Below are 22347 nucleotides of genomic sequence, written 5' to 3'. Positions count from 1 at the left end.
AAACTGTGTACATATGTCCTTTTTTACTTTCTAGATTTGGGTTCCTTCAAAAGTGGTGATAGTAAAAACCTCTTGAAATTGCTGGTCATCAGCTGACCAATTAGATTTGTGCTTGTAAGCTAGATTCAGAATATCTTACTAAACTTAATATGAAATATCTTCTGTTAACATGGAAACTAAAACCAGAAAAAAAGTCTGTCTAAATTCTATTTTGAGGTAGTTTTGTATTTCTAAAATTTTCTAAAGAATATGTGAACAAGCCGGGCTCGGTGGCTCAGCCTGTAATCCGGCACCTTTGGGAGGCTGAGGTGAGTGGATTGCCTGAGCCCGCGAGTTTGAGACCCGCCTGAGCAAGCGAGACCTCATCTCTCAATATATCAAAAAATCAGCCGGGCGTGGTAGTGCATGCCTATAATTCTGGCTACTTGGAAGGCTGAAGCGGAAGGATCGCCGGAGCCCAGCAGGTCAAGACTGCAGTGGCCAGGAGCGGCCACTGCACTCCAGTCTGGGCGACAGAGTGAGACTCCAACTCAAAAAAAAAAAAAAGAATATGTGAAGAGCTCAAGTTCACAGTAAATATGTCTAATTCAACATTCAAAAATCCAGTGTTTCACAAATGGGCATGATCTAAAAAAAAACTGAGAGAAATGTTTTGTTTCATTCCACAAAACAGACATGAATCTATAGAATTCATTTTTCAAATAATTACTAAAATAATGTAAACAGCATTGCAATTTAGAAATTTTAAAACATTACTGCATTTACTTAAGAATATTAAGTTAACATATTGTTCTCTCCTTCAATCTGGAAAACACACACACTTTTCAGACTGTCCTTGAGAAATAAAACACCCTAAAAGACTAATAAACAACCTTATTCTTTCCACAAAAATAATAACAATAAAATGAATATAGTTAATGTTAATATTGCTCTTTCAGATTCTAGTCTAAATTGAATAGGAATAAAAATTCTATGACCAATGAAATTAATTAATTTTATCTAACCTAAAAATAAATGTTTAGCATTCTGTTCCACATAGAAACCAAATATGAGAAATTAACATCTCTTACATGTTAAAATTTGGAATAAAGACAATTCACAATGTACAGCTGATCCTATAAAATATAACTATACATTTTTCCCCAATTACTAAGACTTTCAGAAGATGTTCATCATATAACATGACCAACTGTTTAAAATGTAGGTATTCTAAAAACTTACAACAGAATTTCTAAGTTTTTCAGGCAGTGGATCTTTTACTTCAGATAGAGGGTCTTCTGGATTTTTCTCTTCTGTTTTTGGAAAAATCTTGGATTGCACCAAAGAGCTTTACATTAAAAAATAAGAAAAAATAATTAATAGAAAATACATAAAAAGCTGAAAACCTATAAATGGCCAATAAAGTTTATGACAGAAACTAAGTAATCCAAGTAATCATTAGCAAACAATAAATTTTGAAATGTTTAAGATACCATAAATAAAGCTGGGCTCGGTGGCTCAGCCTGTAATCCTGTGCCTTTGGGAGGCTGAGGTGAGTGGATTGCCTGAGCCCGCGGGTTCAAGATCCGCCTGGGCAGCGAGACCTCGCCTCTACAATAAATCAAAAAATCAGCCAGGCGTGGTAGCGCATGCCTGTAACTCCGGCTACTTGGAAGGCTGAGGCGGAAGGATTGCCGGAGCCCAGCAGGTTGAGGCTGCGGTGGCCGGGAGCGGCCACTGCACTCCAGTCTGGGCAACAGAGTGAGACTCCAACTCAAAAAAGAAAAAAAAAAGATACCATAAATAAGTATACAGCAAAAATTATTTTTATTAAAATATAGTTTCAATAGTCGGAAGGGGGCAACCCCTTGGGGTCCCCTCTCACTGTAGGAGCTTTTCTGTCTTCTCAATAAATGCTGTTTTCTAAAAAAAAAAAAAAATAGTTGGAAGGAAAAAAATTAACAAACTAACACACACTTTCAGCTGATATGGTTAGAATAACCCAAAGTTAATATATTTTGAAACCTAACATAGATTAGGCTGATAGCACTTTGGGAAGGCACTGGGTAAAGGAGATCTTGGAAGCTAAACACCAACTTATTTAAATGTATTTAATTCACTTACAAAAGTACAGATGGGTCACTGCTCTGTCGACTGAGATGATAGGACACTGCCACCAACAACCCACAAAAAATGGAGAAAAGTACAGGAATATGCTGGCCATCCCAGGAGTCCTGTTGAAAAAAATTAACAGAATAACATCTTTCTAATTTATAATCTATCATATACTCCTTTTATGTCAGTATGATGGAGAAAGACAATGAACTAAATTCAACAAACATTTTAGCCACATTAATAGTTGCATTTTATTCCAGAAAAGTTTAATTTACTATTGTCTGATGAGCTAGAATTAGCTGCTAGATTTCTTCTGGTACTAAAGCTCTATTCATATACTAAGAATAATTTGCTTTTGATGCACGTTGCTATCATTCAGATTTTAAGTAGTTTTAAGTTTACATTAAGTTGTATATCTTGGTATAGTAAATTTTATGTTATGTGCAATAATGGAGTAGAAAAAGACAGCTCGACACAGCTCATTAGACAAAAGAAGAAGCTTATTCATGGCAGGCTCCTTTCTTGATGGTGCTGCACATGCAATACACCATCACGTCCTCCACGCACTGAGCAGGCGTCAGTAACTGTTCCTGCCTGAGTGACTGCTTATCCCAGGAGAAAGAACATGGAGGCTAGTGCCCATGGTGCTGTCCACTTGGCATCTCAGGAGCCATGAGCACGACACCCGGCACAAGTGCATACCACGTGAACAGGAACCACCAACAGTTCTCAAGCATGTCCCATGAGGCAGAAACCATCTATCCTTCATCTTTCTCTAGGGATTCAGAAGAAAATGGCAGGAATGGGGAGCCAAACAGTAGTTCTTCCCACAACTTGCCTTTTTCCCACTTAAAAACAGACTTAGAAATTGCTCCATATCACAACATGGGTATTTTATTATCACAGTGAACATTGTTTAGAGGTGCATCTTTAGATCTTTGTATTTCCCAAATTATATTAATTGCCCTTGAGCATATGTATTATTCTTTCCCAATTTATAGATAAGAAAACTCAGGCACAGAAGGTTAAGTTATTTGTCCAGCTAAGCAGTGAAGCCAGAAACTGAACTTCTGATGTGTTGAATGCAGTGAAAGGAGAGTTAAATAACATCTCAAGAGACTGAGAATGAAAGAGAGATATATACTTAAGAAAGAAAAGTAAAGGAGAACAAAATGAAGGCAGAAGGAGCCTGAGCAATGATAATGGTGACCACAGCAGGCAGTGAGGAGGCAAGAAGCTGTGTGTGGTGAAGGATGCGACGAGAAAAGGAAAACCCACAACTTCCACACAAGGCAGGCCATGGAGACAGCTGGACACTGAAGAAAGCGCAAGAAGTAAAAGCTTGGTAGATCTATGGAGGTAAATATCAAAGAAACAGTTCAAGCTGTTGACAGTAATAAGTCAGAGGAAGGTTAAGGAGAGGGAAATTGCCGCTCTTGATAAGAACTATTTGGCTCTAAAATATGTATGTAGAACATTGATTAAAAAATAAAACAAAGCCAGGTTCGGTGGCTCAGCCTGTAAATCCCGCGCTTTGGGAGGCTGAGGTGAGTGGATTGCCTGAGCAGGTTCGAGACCTGCCTGGGCAACTTGGCGAGACCTCATCTCTACAATAAATCAAAAATTAGCTGGGCGTGGTAGCGCGCACCTGTACTTCCAGCTACTTGGAAGGCTGAGGCAGAAGAATCGCCGGAGCCCAGCAGGTCAAGGCTGCGGTGGTGGGAAGCGGCTACTGCACTCCAGTCTGGGTGATAGAGTGAGATTCCAACTCAAAAAAAAATTAAATTAAATTAAAAAATAAAACAAAAGATGGCCAGTACAACCACTTCGGAAAACTAGCAATTTCATTTCTAGGTACTTACCTAAGAAAAAGGAAAACATGTTTTCTTACACAAGAATATTCACAGCAGCCCTATTCATAATGTCCCTCAACTAGAAGGAACTCAAATGTGTGTCTCTAAGTCAGTAAACTGTGATATAGTCATACAATGTGGATAAGAAGGATTAGAAATTAAGTGGTAATACTTCTCTGCCATCAAAAGAAACAAACTTCTGATGCACACGGTGTGGGTGAGTCTTTACAGGATTACAGTCAACAAAGTACATCAGATACAAATGAGACAATTTCATTTATAAGAAGTTCAAGAATTGCAAACCCAATCTACAATGAAAGAAATAGGAATAGCGTGGGGACGGGAGAGAGAGGAAGAAACACAAGGAAATTTTCTGAGGTAATGAAACTATTTTATATCTTGATTAAGAGTATAGACTTGGTGAAGTCGTATGTGTGTGTCCAAATTTGTCAAACTGTGTACTTAAAATATGTAGATTTTACTGTATGTTAGTTTTGTCTCAACTCAAACAAAACAAAACAAGTATTTAGGAAAAAAACTAAAAACGTCTGTCTTTATTTGACAAATATTTGACACTACTTATCACTTTCAGACGAAAGAAGAGCATTCTTAAGTTTATTACAAAATGACTTTTTTATTTAAATTAAGAATTTAGAAATATCATGTATTGGAGGCAATTCATGAATACCTCCTATTGTCTGCTTCTCCCCCAAATTCATATGTTGAAATCCTAAAGTCCAATGTGATGGTATTCGGAGGTAGCACCTTTGGGAGCTAATAGGTCATGAGGACAGAGCTGTCTTGACTAGGATTAGTGTCCTTATAAAAGGAACCCCAGAGGGCTTTTTAGTCCTCTTTCCACCATGTGAGGATATAATAAAGTGGCCATCTGCAAATGAGAAGAGGGCCCTCACCAGAACTTGACCTGCCAGCAACCTGATCTCAAGACTCCAGAACCATGAGAAATAAATATCTGTTGTTGACAAGCTACCTAGGATACATTACTTTGTTATAGTAGCCTTAACTAAGACATCACCTTAACTTACAGATTGTACAAAAATTCATGGTAACTACTACCTCTATTGAATCACTAACTAGAAGTACAAAGAACAAAACAAAACCCAGCTGCCTTTGAGTTCTTTTTTTTTTTTTTTTTTTTTTTTTTTGGGGTGGAGTCTCACTCCATCATCACCCAGTCTGGAGTGCAGTGGCACGCTCACCGCCACCCTAGTGTTGCCCTGCTGGGCTTCGGTAATCCTTCCGCCTCAGCCCTCCAAGTAGCCATAAACACAGGCACGTGCTACCACACCCAGCTAATTTTTTTTTAATTTATTGTAGAGATGAGATCTCACCATGTGCCCAGGCTGGTCTTGAACCCACAGGCTCAGACAATCCTCTCGTCTTGACCTCCCAAAGTGCTGGGATTACAGGCTTGAGCCATCGTGCACAGCCTGCCTCTGAGTTCTTAATGATTCTGATTCAGAAGTGGAAGATGGAACAGAAACTTTGAAAAACAAAACCGCTTAGGGAAGCTGGCCTAGAACAGATTAAAACATGGATCTGTTTTACCCACTGTAGTGGGCCTTGACTTTCTCTAAGATCTAAATGTTTTTACTTTTATTATATAATGACCCAAATCTCTAAAAAAAATAAAAACATCTGGGAGGATTATACATATTAATAGGATGCATAAGAATGATCTTAAAGAAAAATTTTTATTTCTAGTGAGGTAAGCATCCTGCTTTTAAAAATCTCAAGGAAAAACAAGAGTAAATACAAGAAAAGCAGATGTCACATTTTAAAAAAAACCTATATTACTGAGTAAATGAAAAAAAAGTAAACAATTCCTAAAGGTATGCAATACAGTCTCCAAATAACTCTTAATTCTTCAAAAGTAATACTGTTTTCAATTTCTTATGTATTCTTCAATAATTATTCTAGGTAGCTACAAGTCTTTGAATGTGCTTTTTAAAAAAGCACAAATTTTATGGCATAGTGCCATCCTGTTAAACACACACACACAAAATACTATGTCTCAGAGGTCACATCACATTAAAACTGTGTTTAATTCTTTTTCATTACTGTATAGTATTTCTTTGTATGGCTATACTCTCTAATTAATTTAACCAGTCACAAATGGTAGATATTATGTCATTACCAGTTACTGCTGTTACAAAAACAGATTTAATGAAATCCTTGTATAGACAAACCTCAGAGATGTTGTGGGTCTGGTTCCAGACCACCACAATAAAAAAGAATATTGTAATAAAGCAAGTCACTGAATTTTTTGCTCCTCCAGTGCACACAAAAGATATGTTTATACCATACTAGTCTATTAAGTGTGCAATAGCATGATGTCTAAAAGACAATGTACATACATTAATTTAAAAATACTTTATTGCTAAAATATGCTAAGAGTCATCTGAGCCTTCAGCAAGTCATAACCTTTTTTGCTGGTGAAAGATCTTGCCTCAGTGTTGATAGCTATTCACTGATCAGGGTGGTGGCCTGGTGAAGGTTGGGGTGGCTGTGGCAATTTCTTAAAATAAGACAACAATTAAGTTGGCCACACGGATGAATTCTTCCTTTCAAGGATTTCTCTGTACCACGTGATGCTGTTTGATAGAATTTTACCCACAGAACTGCTTTCAAAACTAGAGTCAATCCTTTCAAATTCTGCTAATGCTTTACCAACTAAGTTTATGTCATAGTCAAAATCCTTTGTTGTTACCTTCAACAATGTTCACAGCATCTTCACCAGGAATCAGTTTCATCTCAAGAAACCACTGTTGTTGCTCATTCATAAGAAGCAACTCCTCATCCATTCAAGTTTGATCATGAAGTGGCAACAATTCAGTCACATCTTCTGGCTCCATTTCTAATTCTAGTTATCTTGCCAGTTCCACCACATCTGCAGTTATTTCCTCCACTGAAGTCTTGAAACACCCCAAAGTCATCCATAAGGACTGAAATCAACTTCTTCCAAACTCCTGTTAATGTTGATGTTTTGCTTAACTAAAACCCCAAAGAAACTGCTTTTAAGTCACTAATATCTATTAATTGCTAAATTCAGACTCTCCTGTCTCTGAAATTTCCTTGTGTGATTTTTGGCATATCAAACACTGAAATACTGGCATTTCCCAGAGTTTTTTCCTCATCCATTTTACAGTGTCAATCCACATTAGCATTATTTTTCTTTTATGCTTTACTTAATTTTGTTGATAATCTGTAAATGCATTAATCACTACCTCGAACCTCTCTACACAAAACTGCCTAGTGTGCTTCTCTAGATACCCCATGAATATCAACAAATAAAGTGTCCAAGTGTAAACAACCATCTTCCTCAACAAACTCCACGGTTTCCAATCCTGTGCATTATATCACTAACCATCCGCCTGCTCAAGCCAAGCCCCACCCAGAAGTCATCCTAGATCCTAGTCTTAGGCATTTTTCTCATTGTCTAGATAGTCCCAAAATATATTCATGAAATTCAGTTGTAGCACAGTCTCTCATAATTCCAAGATGAGATGATCTCCAGACTTTGATGCTGCCTGCTTAGACCTCCATCTCCTTCATGTGGAGGAAGTCATCTTTCTAAAATGTAACTCTAGTCCTTTCCTTGCTCCACCTCAAATCCTCTGATGGTTTTCTACCTCACCCAACACCTTCAGTATAAAAGACACTTCAGAGTCCAACCTCTGCTGGTCTTTCCCATGTACTAAAGCCTCCAGCAACTCCTAATTATTTGCTATTTCCCCTACATGTCACATTTTATTTTCAACTCTGCGGCTCTTCGGTCCTTGTTCCAATTAGCTGATGCCTATTTGTCCTTCAAAATAAAGTCATCCTCCTGGGAAATTGCCATTAATCCCTTTTGGCTGAATAAAATAGTCTTAATTTGTATATCCCCAGCACTCTTTCATAACCACCATTATCCTGTATTGAACATGTTGGGTTGACTTGTTAATCACAGCAAACCTATAAGCTCCTTAAAAGCAGAAAATGGCTTATAGCACAGTGCTTGGCACACAGTAAGTACTCTACAAATGCCACTTAATAAAAGGTGAGGAAGGATGCTGGGAGTCACTCTTCATAGTCCTTTCAACCCTACCATTCTCTGAGTGTCCTGCAATCACCATAAAAAACAAAAACTAAAAGCATGTGTGAGGTGTTAAGAGATATCTAGAAAAACTTTTAAATTTTTATGATTACAATTTGGTGACAATCTTTTAATAGGTACGTCCAGATCTTCTAACTCAATCATGACATTAAATTAGCAGTATATTACTTTTTAGCATGTATCTTCAATTGTAGTCCTTGATCTTGTTTTTATAAGTTTAAAGAAACCTTGATATGAAAAGCAGTTAAATAAATTATTAACTATAATTCTAAAATTAATGTCGTATTCTTTAATGACCATGCCTACCCTATGCCAAATGAGCCAAGTTTCTGGTCATCATAGGTTCTAACAGTGACCTGGGATTGCTGCATGGAAAAGACTTTCCTTTCAGCAATGGTGAACTAGCAAATGGCTTTCAAATTCCAAGTGAGAATAAGAATTATGCTCAGCAGAGGAAGATCACAGAAACGAATGCTTTAGTGACAATAGAGTAAAAATCCCAACTCGACTCTAAAACAGGCTTTCTGCAGTAATCCGGCCTCCAAGACATACACCCCAACTCGCGGCTCACCTTCAGGGCTCCATAGCACAGGCCGTACAGCAAGGCCACAGCCACTACACTACAGAGGCAGCTGTATAGCGCCGCAAGCAGGCTCGTCGTGGCTAGACAGCAGAGGGAGGAAGAAATCAGTGTTTCATAAACATTGATGGAAAAATAGTGAAGTTCACTGAAAAGCATTTCAAATGTTACAATGTTGACTATAATTAAATATCTATTCCATTTCATTTAAAAAATTCAGTTACTTCACCCTCTACTTCCAAAAGAATTGCTATCTTCAATCTCTATTACAGGATAAAAAAAATTCATTTTGGAAGTTCTGAACATTTATATGTAGGAACAAAAATTATCTTATACTAACAAAAAATATGGGAAAATGAAGCTTTCGGAGACCTGAAAGGAACTGGAGATGTATTCAGTTTATTCACTGTAAGATATTTGTCTATGTAAACAGAACTTGTGCTACCCACAGAAGCAAATATGCATTACCATGTTTTATTAAGGTTTCACAAAAAAAGATCTGACAATAACAACAACAAAAAATCCAATGGATGATGATGATGATGATAATAATAATAATAATTAGAAATAAGAAATAGGGGATGGATAAGATAACGATTTTATTTTTAAAATATAAGTGACAGATTTTCTTTAATGGTAATTTTATATAATGATCACAGAAGAAATCTATAGGAAAAAATCTTTTTAATATGAGATAAGAAAAACCTAATACCTTGCACAAGTTTGTAAATTATAATGTGACAAAGCCCACTATTATAAGTTACCTACACTAAGACCTCCCCATAGCATTTAGACTATCTTAGCACCAATAACAGTACCTAAATACTGAAACTGTCTTCTACCCATTAAGCTATACTGACTGATGAACCAGCTCTGTCTTAATTCACACCTGCTCAAAAGAATTTCAAAAGATTTAAAAATGCTCTAGTATGACATACAGTAACACAGAAAAAGATCAATTTCTATTTAAAATTAAAGTCATAAGATCAACATTTCATCAGCAGAGAGGATTTCCACATACTTGGAGATAACTGAGGTCTGCACATGTCAAGTGTGAAGAGAAAAGGACAATCCTACTGTCATTTCTTTCCCTTTTATATCCTTCCTCTAGCTGTATATTCATCATTTAGTACAATCTTAAATGGTTAAATTAATAATGGCACACTTTAATCATGGTGGCTGTCGACAGCATTATTTTTAAGTTCTGCAAAACATGATCTATTCCAGAGTAATATTGATATGGTCTGACTTATTTTTTAAGTTAAAAAAATATATGATAGGGGGATAAGTTTTTTGAACTATATCAATTCATATCCACATGGTCTTCTCTACAGAGATACTCCTTGAAAGTTTTTTTAGTAAAATGCTTTCAGACTCTAGTTTTGATGTTCCCTTTTTTTTTTTTTTTTTTTTTAAGTTGGGGCTGCACTATGTCGCCCAGACTGGAGTGCAGTAGCATAATCACGGAGCCTTGAACTCCTAGGCTCAAGTGACCCTCCCTCCTCAGCCTCCTGAGTAGCTGGTACTACAGGCACACGCCACCATGCCCAGTTAATTTTTTGTAGAGGTAAGGTCTCACTATATTGCCCACGCTGGTCTTGAACTCCTGGGCTCAAGCTATCCTCCCGCCTCAGGCTTCCAAAATGCTAGGATTACAGGCATAAGCCACCATAGCCCATCCTTGGTGTTCCCATTCTAAAGATAAAGTAAAGCTCTAAAATCAATACAAAGACATGCCAAATGCACACACTAGTTTAAAATCCAGATATACCGTGTATCAAGCCTAAATCTATCTAGTATAGGTGATTTTTCATAGGTACCTTATAAGCACATAGAGGTTCCATGTAAATTCACTCTAACTTTTAGTTTCAACGTTATTTTATCGTTTCTTACACACCTACTCTGTTAGTCCTGAGTTTTTTCGACAGGAGCAAGCTTGACTACTTTTTCCTATCTAAAATTAATTGCTTCTCAATCTTCAATTATTAAATATTTCTTTAAAATTTTAATTCTGAAATGAAAACTGAAAAAGCATTTTAATGGTCAGTTTATTACTTCATGGACTACTGTAATCTATAATTGTTATAAAGAAATACTTACCATTACCACCAAAGATATGAATATCCAATTGTTCACAAAGGTACATTACAAATGTATTCACCTGAGGCAGGAGACCAATGAAAAATACTACTGGGAAACAGAGTGTAAACACTATAAAAGGAAATAAAAAGGAAATTTAAAAATGTTATACTGTGTCAATCCTTTTTTGTTCATTGTACTATTATAAATGAATTTAAAAATCCAAAATTAACAACTACTAAGCAATTTTCAAAATATATAATTTTCAATTATTTATCGTAACATAATTGCTTGGGTATTAAATATTTTCAACCATAAACAAAACTATTAAAAATTATTTCAATCATTTTCACATAACAGGTGCATACAATAATGAAAAAAATCCTTGCCATTGCCTCTGCTTCAATAACAGAAGAATTACTACAGTATTTGTTCATTATTAGCTTTCTTCATTAATAATTTCCCTATAATTCTGCTTCTCAGAGAGGATTACAATTAACAGTAAAAGAAACCTATTGAAACTATTTTTACCTATATAATTTATCTATCAGTAAACTGTTGATATAAAAATAAATTAATGTTAAAGATGACTCACCTATAACTAAATCCCTGGCTGATATAAATACCAGTGGATTGGTGAAAGTTATTCCATATAATTTGAACTTGGCTGCAGTTGAGTTTCTGCTACCATAATCCAAAAGCCAAATAAGACCACAACATAAACAGAAATAAACTGGTCTACTGTAGGCAATGATACGATTGTGACCCTGAAAATGACATTTTAAAAAAGTCAGTTAATTTTAAGCTACTTAGATCATTGATGGCTTATATTCTAAAGATTCAAATTCCTCCATATAGAAGCCAGGTTTCTGATCATCACAGAAGAGATGACAAATGTAGGAAGGAGGAAGAAATGAATGAACTCTGTAATACTGAACTGCAATTAGAGGCATCAGTATGAACTCGGTACTTTTAATATGCATATAAACAGAGGAACAGACAATATGTGTGTGTATATGCACATACAAACCTATATTTCCTAGCTTTATTCACTGAGGGAAACTACAAGCAATGACATTCTAGCAATTAAGACAGTATCCAGATTTTAGTTTTTTGTGAATAATAATATAAATACTATTATTCACAAAAAAGAACCAGGGCTCCACAGAGTAAAGGCTGGTGCCTGGGCTAAGACAGGGAATGTATAAGATGACCTTGGAACATACTGTGGTGCCAGAAAAGTAGAGAGTGGTTAAAGGATGACAAAAATATGTCAAAGAACACAGAAGCAGCATGATGGACACCCAGTGGTCAAACCGGGGATACTCTTGAGCATCAAAATAAATACTATTAGTGACATTATGGTCCACTGAGTAAAATAATCTACTTATCCACACCAATGCATACATATACGACAGAAGTGAAAGCTATTCCTTAGAGTACAAATTCAACAAATAAATGCAGAAGTAATTACGGAATGAGAAAATCACTCTTTGGCAATCATTAAATGATAACTGAATCAGGCACGGGACATCAGTGGATACTAAAACAAGTGGAGAGAAGTTTGTGGAGGAGTAGGACACACATACAGTCTCCAAGTGTCTCCCTATGAGATATCTATTAACTAAAAGAGAAAAATAGTAACATTACAATGGAGTATTTAAGAAAGTGGGAGGGGGTTTGCTCCTAAGAGGACACATGGCAATGTCTAGACACATTTTTGTTGTCACAGTTGGGGTGGGGGTGCTAACCAGCATCTAGTGGGTAGAAGTCAGAGAGGATGTAAAACATTCTACAGTGCACTGGACAGCAACTTTCCTGCCCTGCAAAGCAAGGAATTATCTGGACAAAATGTTAATATTGCAAAGATTTGAGAAACTTGCAGATACTAGCCTTAACCAAAACATTAAAACTGACATTACCAGGGATCCTTTTCTAATATGATGTACTTCTGCAGCATTCCTATGAAAAAGCATGGCCTGTATCTCATCAAAAAGAAACATCAGACAATTTAAACTGAGGGGTGGCCTATGCAATAAATGGTCTGTATCCACCAAAAATTTCAATATCATGAAATAAATATGGAATAATTGCTCCAAGTTAAAGGGAATTTAAATGACCAAATATAATCAGGGACTTTCCATTACCAAATGAGACAAAGGACAAAGCCTGAGTAAGATCTGCAGGTTAGAAGACAGCATTGTGTCATTTAGATAATTATATTGAATTAATGTAAAGGAATGTCTTTGTTTCTAGGAAATATACACTGAGACATAGAGGCAAAGGGGCATCACATTTGCAAGGAAAGACAGAGAGAGAAGGAAAAGGAGAGATCACTGCTAGAAAAGGATTAAGCAAACAAGGTAAAACGGTAACATGGGGAATCTGGGTGAATGGCATTTGGAATTCTTTTTAATACTCTTGCAACTTTAATCCTGTAACTACATCAAAATAAAAAGTTAAAGGAAATACTTCCATGTATCAGCACATTTCAAAAATATTCCTACATAACAATAAATATAATCAGTCAAACTCACTTTGAAAAAAAGAAAAACTATTTTGCCTTGTTTTATTTTGGTCATCTATTTTTACTAGTAATTATTCCAGTGTATGGTTAAAAATTATATTCAAGAAAGAAAGCAACACTGGCTGGGTGTGGTGGCTCATACATATAATCTCAGCAAGCTGTGAGGCTGAGGTGGGAGGATCACTTGAGCCTCGGAGTTTGAAACCAGCCTTGGGAACATAGCAAGAGCTTGTAACTACAAAATACCAAAAAATTAGCCACGTATGGTGGCACCTCTAGTCCAAGTTACTTGAAGGCTGAGGTGGAAGGATTGCCTGATCCCAGGAGTTCAAAGCTGAAGTGAGTTGTGATCATACCAAGGCAACAGAATGAGAACCTCCAACTCAAAAAATAAATAATACAAATTTTAAAAGAATACATCATCATAAACAATTCTTGAAGTCTATTATAATTTTTTTAGAGATGGAGTCTCACTTTGTTGTCCAGGTAGCTCTCAAACTCCTGGGGTCAAGTGATCATTACACTTTGGCCTCCTGAGTAGTCGGGACTATAGTTATCCACCACATCCAGTTCCTTGAAGTCTACTTTTGAGCAAATTGAAAGAGAACAACCTTTCTTCTTTCTATTAAATAAATACTCAGGTTGGATCTAAAATTGGTTCATACTTTACAATAAATAGTGCTAGGCAGATAATATTTAAATAATATTTTTGTCTAAAGTCACAAGTGAATAAAAAGGTTTTTATCCAATGGCCTTAACACCAGACTAATGTACTACTACTTCAATCTCGCTGCTAGTGATTACAAGTGAAATAAAGGGTTTCCCTCTTCAAAATTATGCTTTAATACTTATTCATAATCTATTATTCAAAATTTATTAAATGCAAATAAACAGGTTTATATGAGCCATGCCTGCCTAATTGATAACATCCTCCTGAAACAGGCTATCAAAAAAATGAATTATGTTCACTTTTCAACCAAGACTTAGAGTCCACAAGTACAATGTCATTTTATTTCAAGCTAACAAATCACCTATATTTGTAGTAGAGTGTCAGAACTTAGATGAGGAAAATAATAACATAAGACTTAATTAAATCTGATGCATTCAAAAAAAAAAAAACAAGGAAAACTGAAGGGTTTGATAGATGTTAAGGAACTATAAATTACAGCCATATAGAGTGACTTACATGTCTGGGAGAAGAAGAATCTGGTTGAACACTCTAAAAATGAAACAGAAAGACAAATTACACTACTGAAGTCCTGGTAATTTTACAAGCAACTTTCAAAATGTCTGAAATGATTTCAAGTAAATACTCTACAATCACAAAATGATCCATATTACTAACTCTGTTCCACAAATGAAACATCAGCTCCAGATACCAGTGTCACTGTGATATTAAACACATTTCAAATCTTTCCTGCCGGGCTCAGTGTCTCAGCCTGTAATCCCGCGCCTTTGGGAGGCGGAGGTGAGTGGATTGCCTGAGCCCGCGGGTTCGAGGCCCGCCTGGGCAGTGAGACCTCATCTCTACAATAAATCAAAAAATCAGTCGGGCGTGGTAGTGCATGCCTGTAATTCCGTCTACTTGGAAGGCTGAGGCGGAAGGATCGCCGGAGCCCAGTAGGTCAAGGCTGGAGCGGCCACTGCACTTCAGTCTGGGCAACAGAGTGAGACTCCAACTCAAAAAAAAAAAAAAAAAAAAAAAAAATCTTTCCTGGTGAGAGTCAGGAAATAAGATGACTTATTTTGGTTAATTAGTCATTTGCATCTATCTTAAAGTTTCTGAAGCAGCATATGGCAAACATTACGGTACATAAGTACCGTTAAGGCAGAATTATTTCTCACAGAATAGCACTCCATCCAGGAAATGCACAGTAACAAGGGGCAGCTGGCAACAAGTATTCTAGTTCTGCCCACAAATTCCAAGCTTACTAAAAACTCAATGATATTTGTATTATCTGCATTTTCACATCAAAGTGATCAAATAAGTTAAGCTGTATCCTCTTAAGAGGGTTTATTAACTTCCTATAAAAATGTTCAGAAGGGTATTGTGTGGCTACTTCTCAGATCATGCTTTTCCCACCAAGTTTTGGTTCGCATCCAATGGCACGTCAAACAACATCACTAGGGTGTTCTACCACCATCACACAGACTCCTGTGGAGTCTGGCATTTGGTCCTTGGCTAGATCTGAGTACAGGAAATCTTTAAACTCTCTCAACTACAACACCTGTCCTTGAAAGCTTCTGTTCCTGCCTTTCCTATTTGTTTATGATATGATTTAGTCTTCTAGTTAACAAGTTTCAAAAATCTCAGGTATCTTTTTACCTTTTCCATATTAAACTATACTAACCTTAAAGCAGTGGACCAAATTAGCTAAGCCAGGGACACTAGAGTCATACAATAAGTTTTAAATGGTTTAGGACAATAAAGGGATAGATTAATGTGGTTGAAACTAGAGGCAAGAATGAACAGCAGTCGTTTTAATAAAAAACCACCAGATGTAATCAAAGGGTCCTGCTATTAGGAAGGAAGAAGGAAGGAGCAGAGACTCTAAGATTTTGAGCTGGTACACCATTGTCAAAAGCAAAGAGACTGGGAAAGAAAATCGATCAGAAGATGATAATGTGCTATTTTTAAAATATGTCCAACTGTCTGATAGATATATAAGACTAAAACTGGCAAAAGAGGTTAAGACCCTGAGATATAAATCTGGACATAACTCATATATGGGGCAACAAATAAAGTAATAAAAAAGGATGACTTCACTGACAAGGAACTATAAACTGAGAAGAGAACCAAATAAAATCCTAGCGAATTCTCATAAATTAAGAAGTAGTCAAAAGGACAAGAGGCATCAACAAAGGAAAAGAAAGTCATCTGAAAAGTTTCGAGGAACACCAGGGTAGTATGAAGTCACAGATCACAATGAGAATATAAAAATAAAAGACAGTATTGGCAGGTATTAAGTGATGCAGCCTCCAGAGAGTAGAGACTAGGAAAAGGACATAGGTCTAGCAGTGAGGATGGTTATTCGCAAACACAAAGAGTATTTTAGTTCTGCAATCCGGAAAAGTATGGACAGGTTTAAAGACATGAAGCAGATGATTTAGGTGGCTTACTCCAGATGCTCAGCTAGAAACGGAGAGAGAAGAAAGGACAGCTGACAGCAGAAAGTGAACCAAGTGAACCATGTGCAGGCTGGGGGAGGGCTCTGAGAGTTGGCATAAATAAGGCAAATAACCAATACCAAGCAAAGGGTATTTACTAAGAAGAAAAGGAAACAGTCTAGCTAACAATCTTCACTGATTTTGAATTAAAGGTGAAAGCTCTGCTTTTACATAAATTGACATGTTTGATTCTCCCATTTTTTGAAAGCTGAAAATTAGAATTGGCTGGGCTCGGTGGCTCTGCCTGTAATCTCACGCCTTCAGGAGACTGAGGTGAGTGGATTGCCTGAACCCGCGGGTTCGAGACCCGCCTGGGCAACTTGGCGAGACCTCATCTCCACAATAAATCAAAAATTAGCCAGGCATGGTAGCGTGCGCCTGTAGTTCTAGCTACTTGGAAGGCTGAGGCAGAAGGATCGCCGAAGCCTGGCAGGCGAGGCTGCGGTGGCCGGGAGTAGGCACTGCACTCCAGTCTGGGCGACTGAGTGAGACTCCAACTCAAAAAAAAAAAAGAAAAGAAGAATTTAGTATTTTTGAGTCATTATGGAACAAAGCTCATAGATCCTACTTTTGACATCATTATATTTATTGATGACAGATTTTAATACATTTCACTCACAGAATAGAAGACTCAAAAGATGGAAGTAAGAGAGTTAACAAGAATGCAAATTCTTATTCTAACAAATACAAAACATTTTCTTTTACTACAACATTTTTTTTTTAATTTTAAAGATGTGGAATACAATTCTGGATTAGGTACACAAGTGGGCTTGTACAGGTAAAGTTTGGGACTCCCTTTGCTCCCCATTTTGCCTGGTTTGATCAGGTACCTTTAATGATATTGTATGCCCCCCACTCTCTACCCCAGCAGTATCCTGCTACTGCCAATCCCTTTCTCACAGTATTATGGTTAAGTGTTCAGGGTCCATTTAGAAAGAGAACATGTGGTACTCTGATCTTTGTTTCTACGAAAGATCACTGAGAATAATCGACTATAAATCCATCCAAGTAGCTGCAAAGTCCATATGTTTGTCCTTTTTTATGGATGCATAATATTCCATTGTGTATAAGCACCACTTTTTTTGTGTACAGTCCTGTTTCAATGGGCAGCACGGTTGGTTCCATGATTTTGCTATTTTGAATAGTGCTGCAATAAACATGCATGTGAAAGTATCTTTTTTTTAGAATGATTTGAATTCCTCCAGGTATATTCACAGTAGGGGGACTGCTGGATCATATGGGAGGACAATTTCCAGTTCTTTTAGAAATTGCCACACTGTTTTCCATAGAGATTGAACTAGTTTGCATTCCCACCAGCAGTGTAGAAGCTTTCCCTTTTCTTCATATCCTCACAAACATCTGTTGTTGTTTGTTTTATTAATGATGGTCATTCTTAAATGCAGTTAGAATGCAGTTTTAATTTGCATTTCTCTGATAATTAGTGAGGCTGAGCACTTTTTGTTTGCTACCTGCCTGTATATCTTCTTTTAGGAAGTGTCTATTCATGTCTTTTGTCTACTTTTTAATGGGGCTGGTTTTTTGGGGTTTTTTTTTTTCCAGTATGATTGAGATCCTTGTAGATCCTGGATGTTAGGCCTTTGTGAGATACCACTGACAAATATTTTTTCCCATTCTGAGGGCTGTCTCCCCACTCCCTTAATGGTTTCTTTTGCTTCACAGAAGCTTTTCAGCTTAATGATGTCCCACTTGTCTATCTTATCTCTTATGGAATGGACACCTAGGGTTTTGATCCGGAACTGGTTGCCTACTCCGACTTCTGTAAGGGTGTCTCCTGCGTTTTTCTAAGATTCTTATAGTTTGAGGTTTTACGTTTAGGTTTTTGATCCATTTAGAGTTGATCTTTGTGTCTGGTGATAGGTAGGAGTCCTGTTTCAATCCTCTGTATGTGGTCAGTAATCCCAAAACCATTTACTGAATAGGTTCTCCTCTCCCCAGTCATTGTTGGTGGAGACTTTGTCGAAGATGAGTTGGTTGAAAAATTGAGGTTTTGTTTCCAGATTCTGTATCCTGTTCTATTGGTCCATATGCTTGTTTTTGTACCAATACCAATACCAGGCTGTTTTGATTATTGTAGCCTTATAGGAAAGTTCAAAGTCTGGGAGTGTGATACTTCCTACTTTCTTTCTTTTGCTAAGGATTATTTTGGCTATTTGTGGTCATTTATGTTTCCATATGAATTTCTGTACTGTCACTTCCAGATTTGAGAAGAATGATGTTAGTAATTTAATGGGTATTGAATTAAATCTGTAGATTGCCATTGGTAGGATGGCCATCTTAACAATGTTGATTCTTACTATCCATGAGCATGGAATATTTTTCCATTTGTTTCTGTCTTCTTGGATGTCTCTGAGCAGTGTTTTGTAGTTTTTATTGTAAAGGTCTTTCAGTTCTCTGGTTAGGAAGATTCTGAGGTATTTCCTTTTTATTTTTTTGGTGGTTGCTGTGAATAAAATTGTGCTTTTTATTTGGTTCTCTACCTGTTTTTGTTGTGGTGTATAAGAATGAGACTGTTTTTTGCACATTTATTTTGTACCGCGAGACCTTGCCAAAGTTCTTTATTGCTGAAAGGAGGTTTTTGACAGATTCTCTTGGAGTTTCGAGGTATAGGATCATATCGTCAGTAAAGAGGGATAACTTAGCTTCTTCTTTTCCTATTTGGATACCTGATTTCCTTCTCTTGTCTACTTGCTCTAGCTAGGACTTCCAACACAATGTTTAACAAGAGGGGTGAAAGTGGGCAACTTTGTCTTGTTCCGGTTTCCAGGGGAAATGCTTCCAGTTTCTGTCCATTTAGCAACATGCTAAATGGCACTTACTATTTTGAGGTATGTTCCTTCTATACCTAGGTGTTTGAGGGTTTTTATCAAGAAGGGATGCTGGATTTTATCAAAAGCTTTCTCTGCATGTCATGATATAATCATGTGGTTCTTGTTTTAACGTCTATTGATGTATTTAATTACATTTATGATCTTATGGATGTTGAACCAGTCCTGCATCCTAGGAATGAAGCCTACTTGGTCATGGTGGATAATTTTTGAGATGTGTTGTTGGATCTGATTTGCTAGCAACTTGTTGAGAATTTCTGCATCTATGTTCATTAGGGATATTAGCCTGTAGTTCTCTTTTTTGTTGGTTCTTTACCCAGTTTGCGTATCAGTACGATGTTAGCTTCATAAAATGATGTGGGGAAAATTCTATCTTTCTCAATTGCCTGAAATACTTTCAATAAGATTAGTATCAGCTCCTACTTATATGTTTTGTAGAATTCTGCTGGAAAGACATCTGGTCCAGGGTTGTTTTTTTTTTTTGTAAGTAGTTTTCTTATAAACAAGTCAATTTCCTGAGTTGCTATTGGTTTATTTAGTGTCTCAATATTTTCTTGTTTCAATCTTAGGAGGTTGTGTGATGTCAGAAAGTCCTCTGTTTCATTTAAGTTATCAAGTGTGCATAGCAGTCTCTGATAATCTTGTGTATTTCTTTAGTGTCAGTTGTGATTTGATCTTTTGCATTTCTGATTGTGTTATTTGGGCTTTTTCTCTCTTTTTCTTGGTCATTCTGGCTAGGGGTCCATCAATCTTGTTTATTCTTTCAAAGAACCAGCTTTGTGTTTTATTCATTTTTTCTATGATATTTTTGTCTTTTTTTTATCTTTTAAATTTTTATTTTAAAGATGTGGAGTACAATTCAGGGTTAGGTATACAAATGTTCATTATGTAGGTACCCATGTTGATGAGATGTGCCCTCTCACTTCCCTGACAATTTCCCTCAACTGCTAAACCCAACCTCCTCCCCTGGCAGTTTCCCACTATTGCCAAGACCTTTCTTATAGTAATGTGGTAATTGTTCAAGATCCGCTTATGAGTGAGAATATATGGTATTCTGTTCTTTGTTTCTGTGATAGATCACTGAGTATGATAGACTCTAAATTCATCCAAGTTGCTGCAAAGTCCATATGTTTATTCTTCTTTATGGCTGCGTAATATTCCATTGTATATATGTACCACATTTTCTTTACCCAGTCCAACTCCGATGAGCAGCATAGTTGGTTCCATGTTTTTGCTATTGTGACTAGAACTGCAACAAACATGCATGTGCAGGTATCTTTTTTGTAGAATGATGAGTTCCTCCAAGTATATTACTAAAAGGAGGATCGCAGGGTCATATGGAAAGTCAATTTCTAGTTTTTTCAGAAATTGCCACGCTGTCTTCCAAAGAGATTACATTAGTTTGCATAACCACCAGCAGTTTAGAAGCATTCCTTTTTCTCTGCATCCTTGCCAGTATCTGTTGCTGTTTGTTTTATTAATGATGGCCATTCTTACTGAAGTTGGGTAGTATCTCAATGTGGTTTTGATTTGCATTTCTCTGATGATAAGAGAGGCTGTTGGCTGCCGGTATATCTTCTTTTGCGAAGTGTCTATTCATGTTTTTGTCCACTTTTTAATGGGGCTGTTTGTTTTTTCTTTTGGCACATTTGAGTTCCTGTAGATCCCAAATGTTACAACTTTGTCAGATATACAGTTGGAAAATATTTTTTCCCGTTCTGTGGGCTGTTACCCCACACTCTTGATGGTTTCTTTAGCTTTGCGGAAGTTTGTCAGTTTGATGAGGTCCCACTTTTCTATCTTATCTCTTAAGGCATAGGTACGTGGGGTTTTGATCAGGGATCAAATTCCAATTTCCATAAGGATGTCTCCTGCATTTTCTAAGATTCTTGTAGCTTGAGAGTTTATGTTTAAGTCTTTGATCCATTTAGAGTTGATTTTTGTGTATGTTGATAGGTAGGGGTCCTGTTTCAATCTTCTGCACGTGATCAGTCAGTTTTCTCAGCACCATTTACTGACTAGGTTCCCCCCTCCCCAGTGGTGGTTGTTGTTGAAGGCTTTGTCAAAAATGAGTTTGTTGAGAAATTGAGGCTTTGCTTCTGGAATCTGTATCATGTTTCATTGGTCCATATGTCTGTTCTTATACCAATACCAACCTGTTTTGATTATTGTAGCCTGATAGTAAAGTTTGAAGTCTGGAAGTGTGATACATCTTGCTTTGTTTCTTTTGCTAAGGATTGTTTTGGCTATTCGTGGTCATTTATCTTAACAATGTTGATTCTTCCTATTTATGAGCATGGAATATTTTTCCATTTGTTTGTGTCTTCTTGATATCTTTGAGCCGTGTTTTGTAGTTCTCATTGTAATGGTCTTCCACTTCTCTAGTTAGGAAGATGCCGAAGTATTTCATATTTTGTGTGGCTATTGTGAATGGGATTGTGCTTTTTATTTGGTTCTCTGCCTGCTTGTTGTTGGTGGATATAACTATCTTTATGTCCTGTATTTGGGCTTTTACTTTGGTAATCTGGATTCATCTGCTAATGTTAAGGTTTTGGTGGTCTTGTCTTTCCAGCTCCCTTAGGTGATTTGTTAGGCTGTAAACTTGTGATCTTTCTATTTTCTTGATATGTGTTCCAGAGATATAAATTCCCTTCTAGGAACTGCTTTCATGGCATCCCAGAGGTTTTGGTAAGATGTTTCTTTGTTTTCATTTGTTCCCAGGCATCTTAATTTCTGTTTTGATTTCTGTGTTGACCCAGAAATTGTTCAGCATCATGCTGTTTAGTGTCCATGTCTTTGTGGGTTTGGGGGGAATTTTGTTGGTATTGATATTTATTTTTATTCCACTGTGGTCTGAGAAGGTGCTTGGCAGTATTTTGACCATATAAATTTATGCTTGATTTATGGTCGAGGATGTGATCAATCTTGGAGTACGTTCTACATGGTGATGAATAGAATATATATTTCGAGCCGAGCTCTTTATATATATATTTAATCCCGCGCTTTGGGAGGCTGAGGTAAGTGAATTGCCTGAGCCCACAGGTTCGAGACCCGCCTGGGCAACTTGGCGAGACCTCATC

The 22347-nt window shown here is 36.9% G+C and overlaps 1 protein-coding gene across 1 annotated transcript in view; it reads right to left on the bottom strand.

Annotated features, from left to right (window-relative positions):
* PCNX1 (pecanex homolog 1) overlaps positions 1 to 22347 on the bottom strand; it is a 141743-nt gene that overhangs the window by 57325 nt on the left and 62071 nt on the right. Inside the window, exons 12-17 of the mRNA XM_021711439.1 lie at positions 14440 to 14472; positions 11322 to 11493; positions 10748 to 10858; positions 8639 to 8730; positions 2104 to 2213; positions 1222 to 1327 (exon numbers count right to left, since the gene is read on the bottom strand). Of these exons, the coding sequence (XP_021567114.1) occupies positions 1222 to 1327; positions 2104 to 2213; positions 8639 to 8730; positions 10748 to 10858; positions 11322 to 11493; positions 14440 to 14472 (624 nt within the window). The remainder of the gene's footprint in view (positions 1 to 1221; positions 1328 to 2103; positions 2214 to 8638; positions 8731 to 10747; positions 10859 to 11321; positions 11494 to 14439; positions 14473 to 22347) is intronic.

The sequence above is a fragment of the Carlito syrichta genome, unplaced genomic scaffold (assembly GCF_000164805.1).
Source record: "Carlito syrichta isolate Samal-C Ts95f unplaced genomic scaffold, Tarsius_syrichta-2.0.1 Scaffold302298, whole genome shotgun sequence".
NCBI classification, from domain to species: Eukaryota; Metazoa; Chordata; class Mammalia; order Primates; family Tarsiidae; genus Carlito; species Carlito syrichta.
Note: the sequence above shows the minus strand (reverse complement) of the source record. Positions and strands in the feature narration are given on the sequence as shown.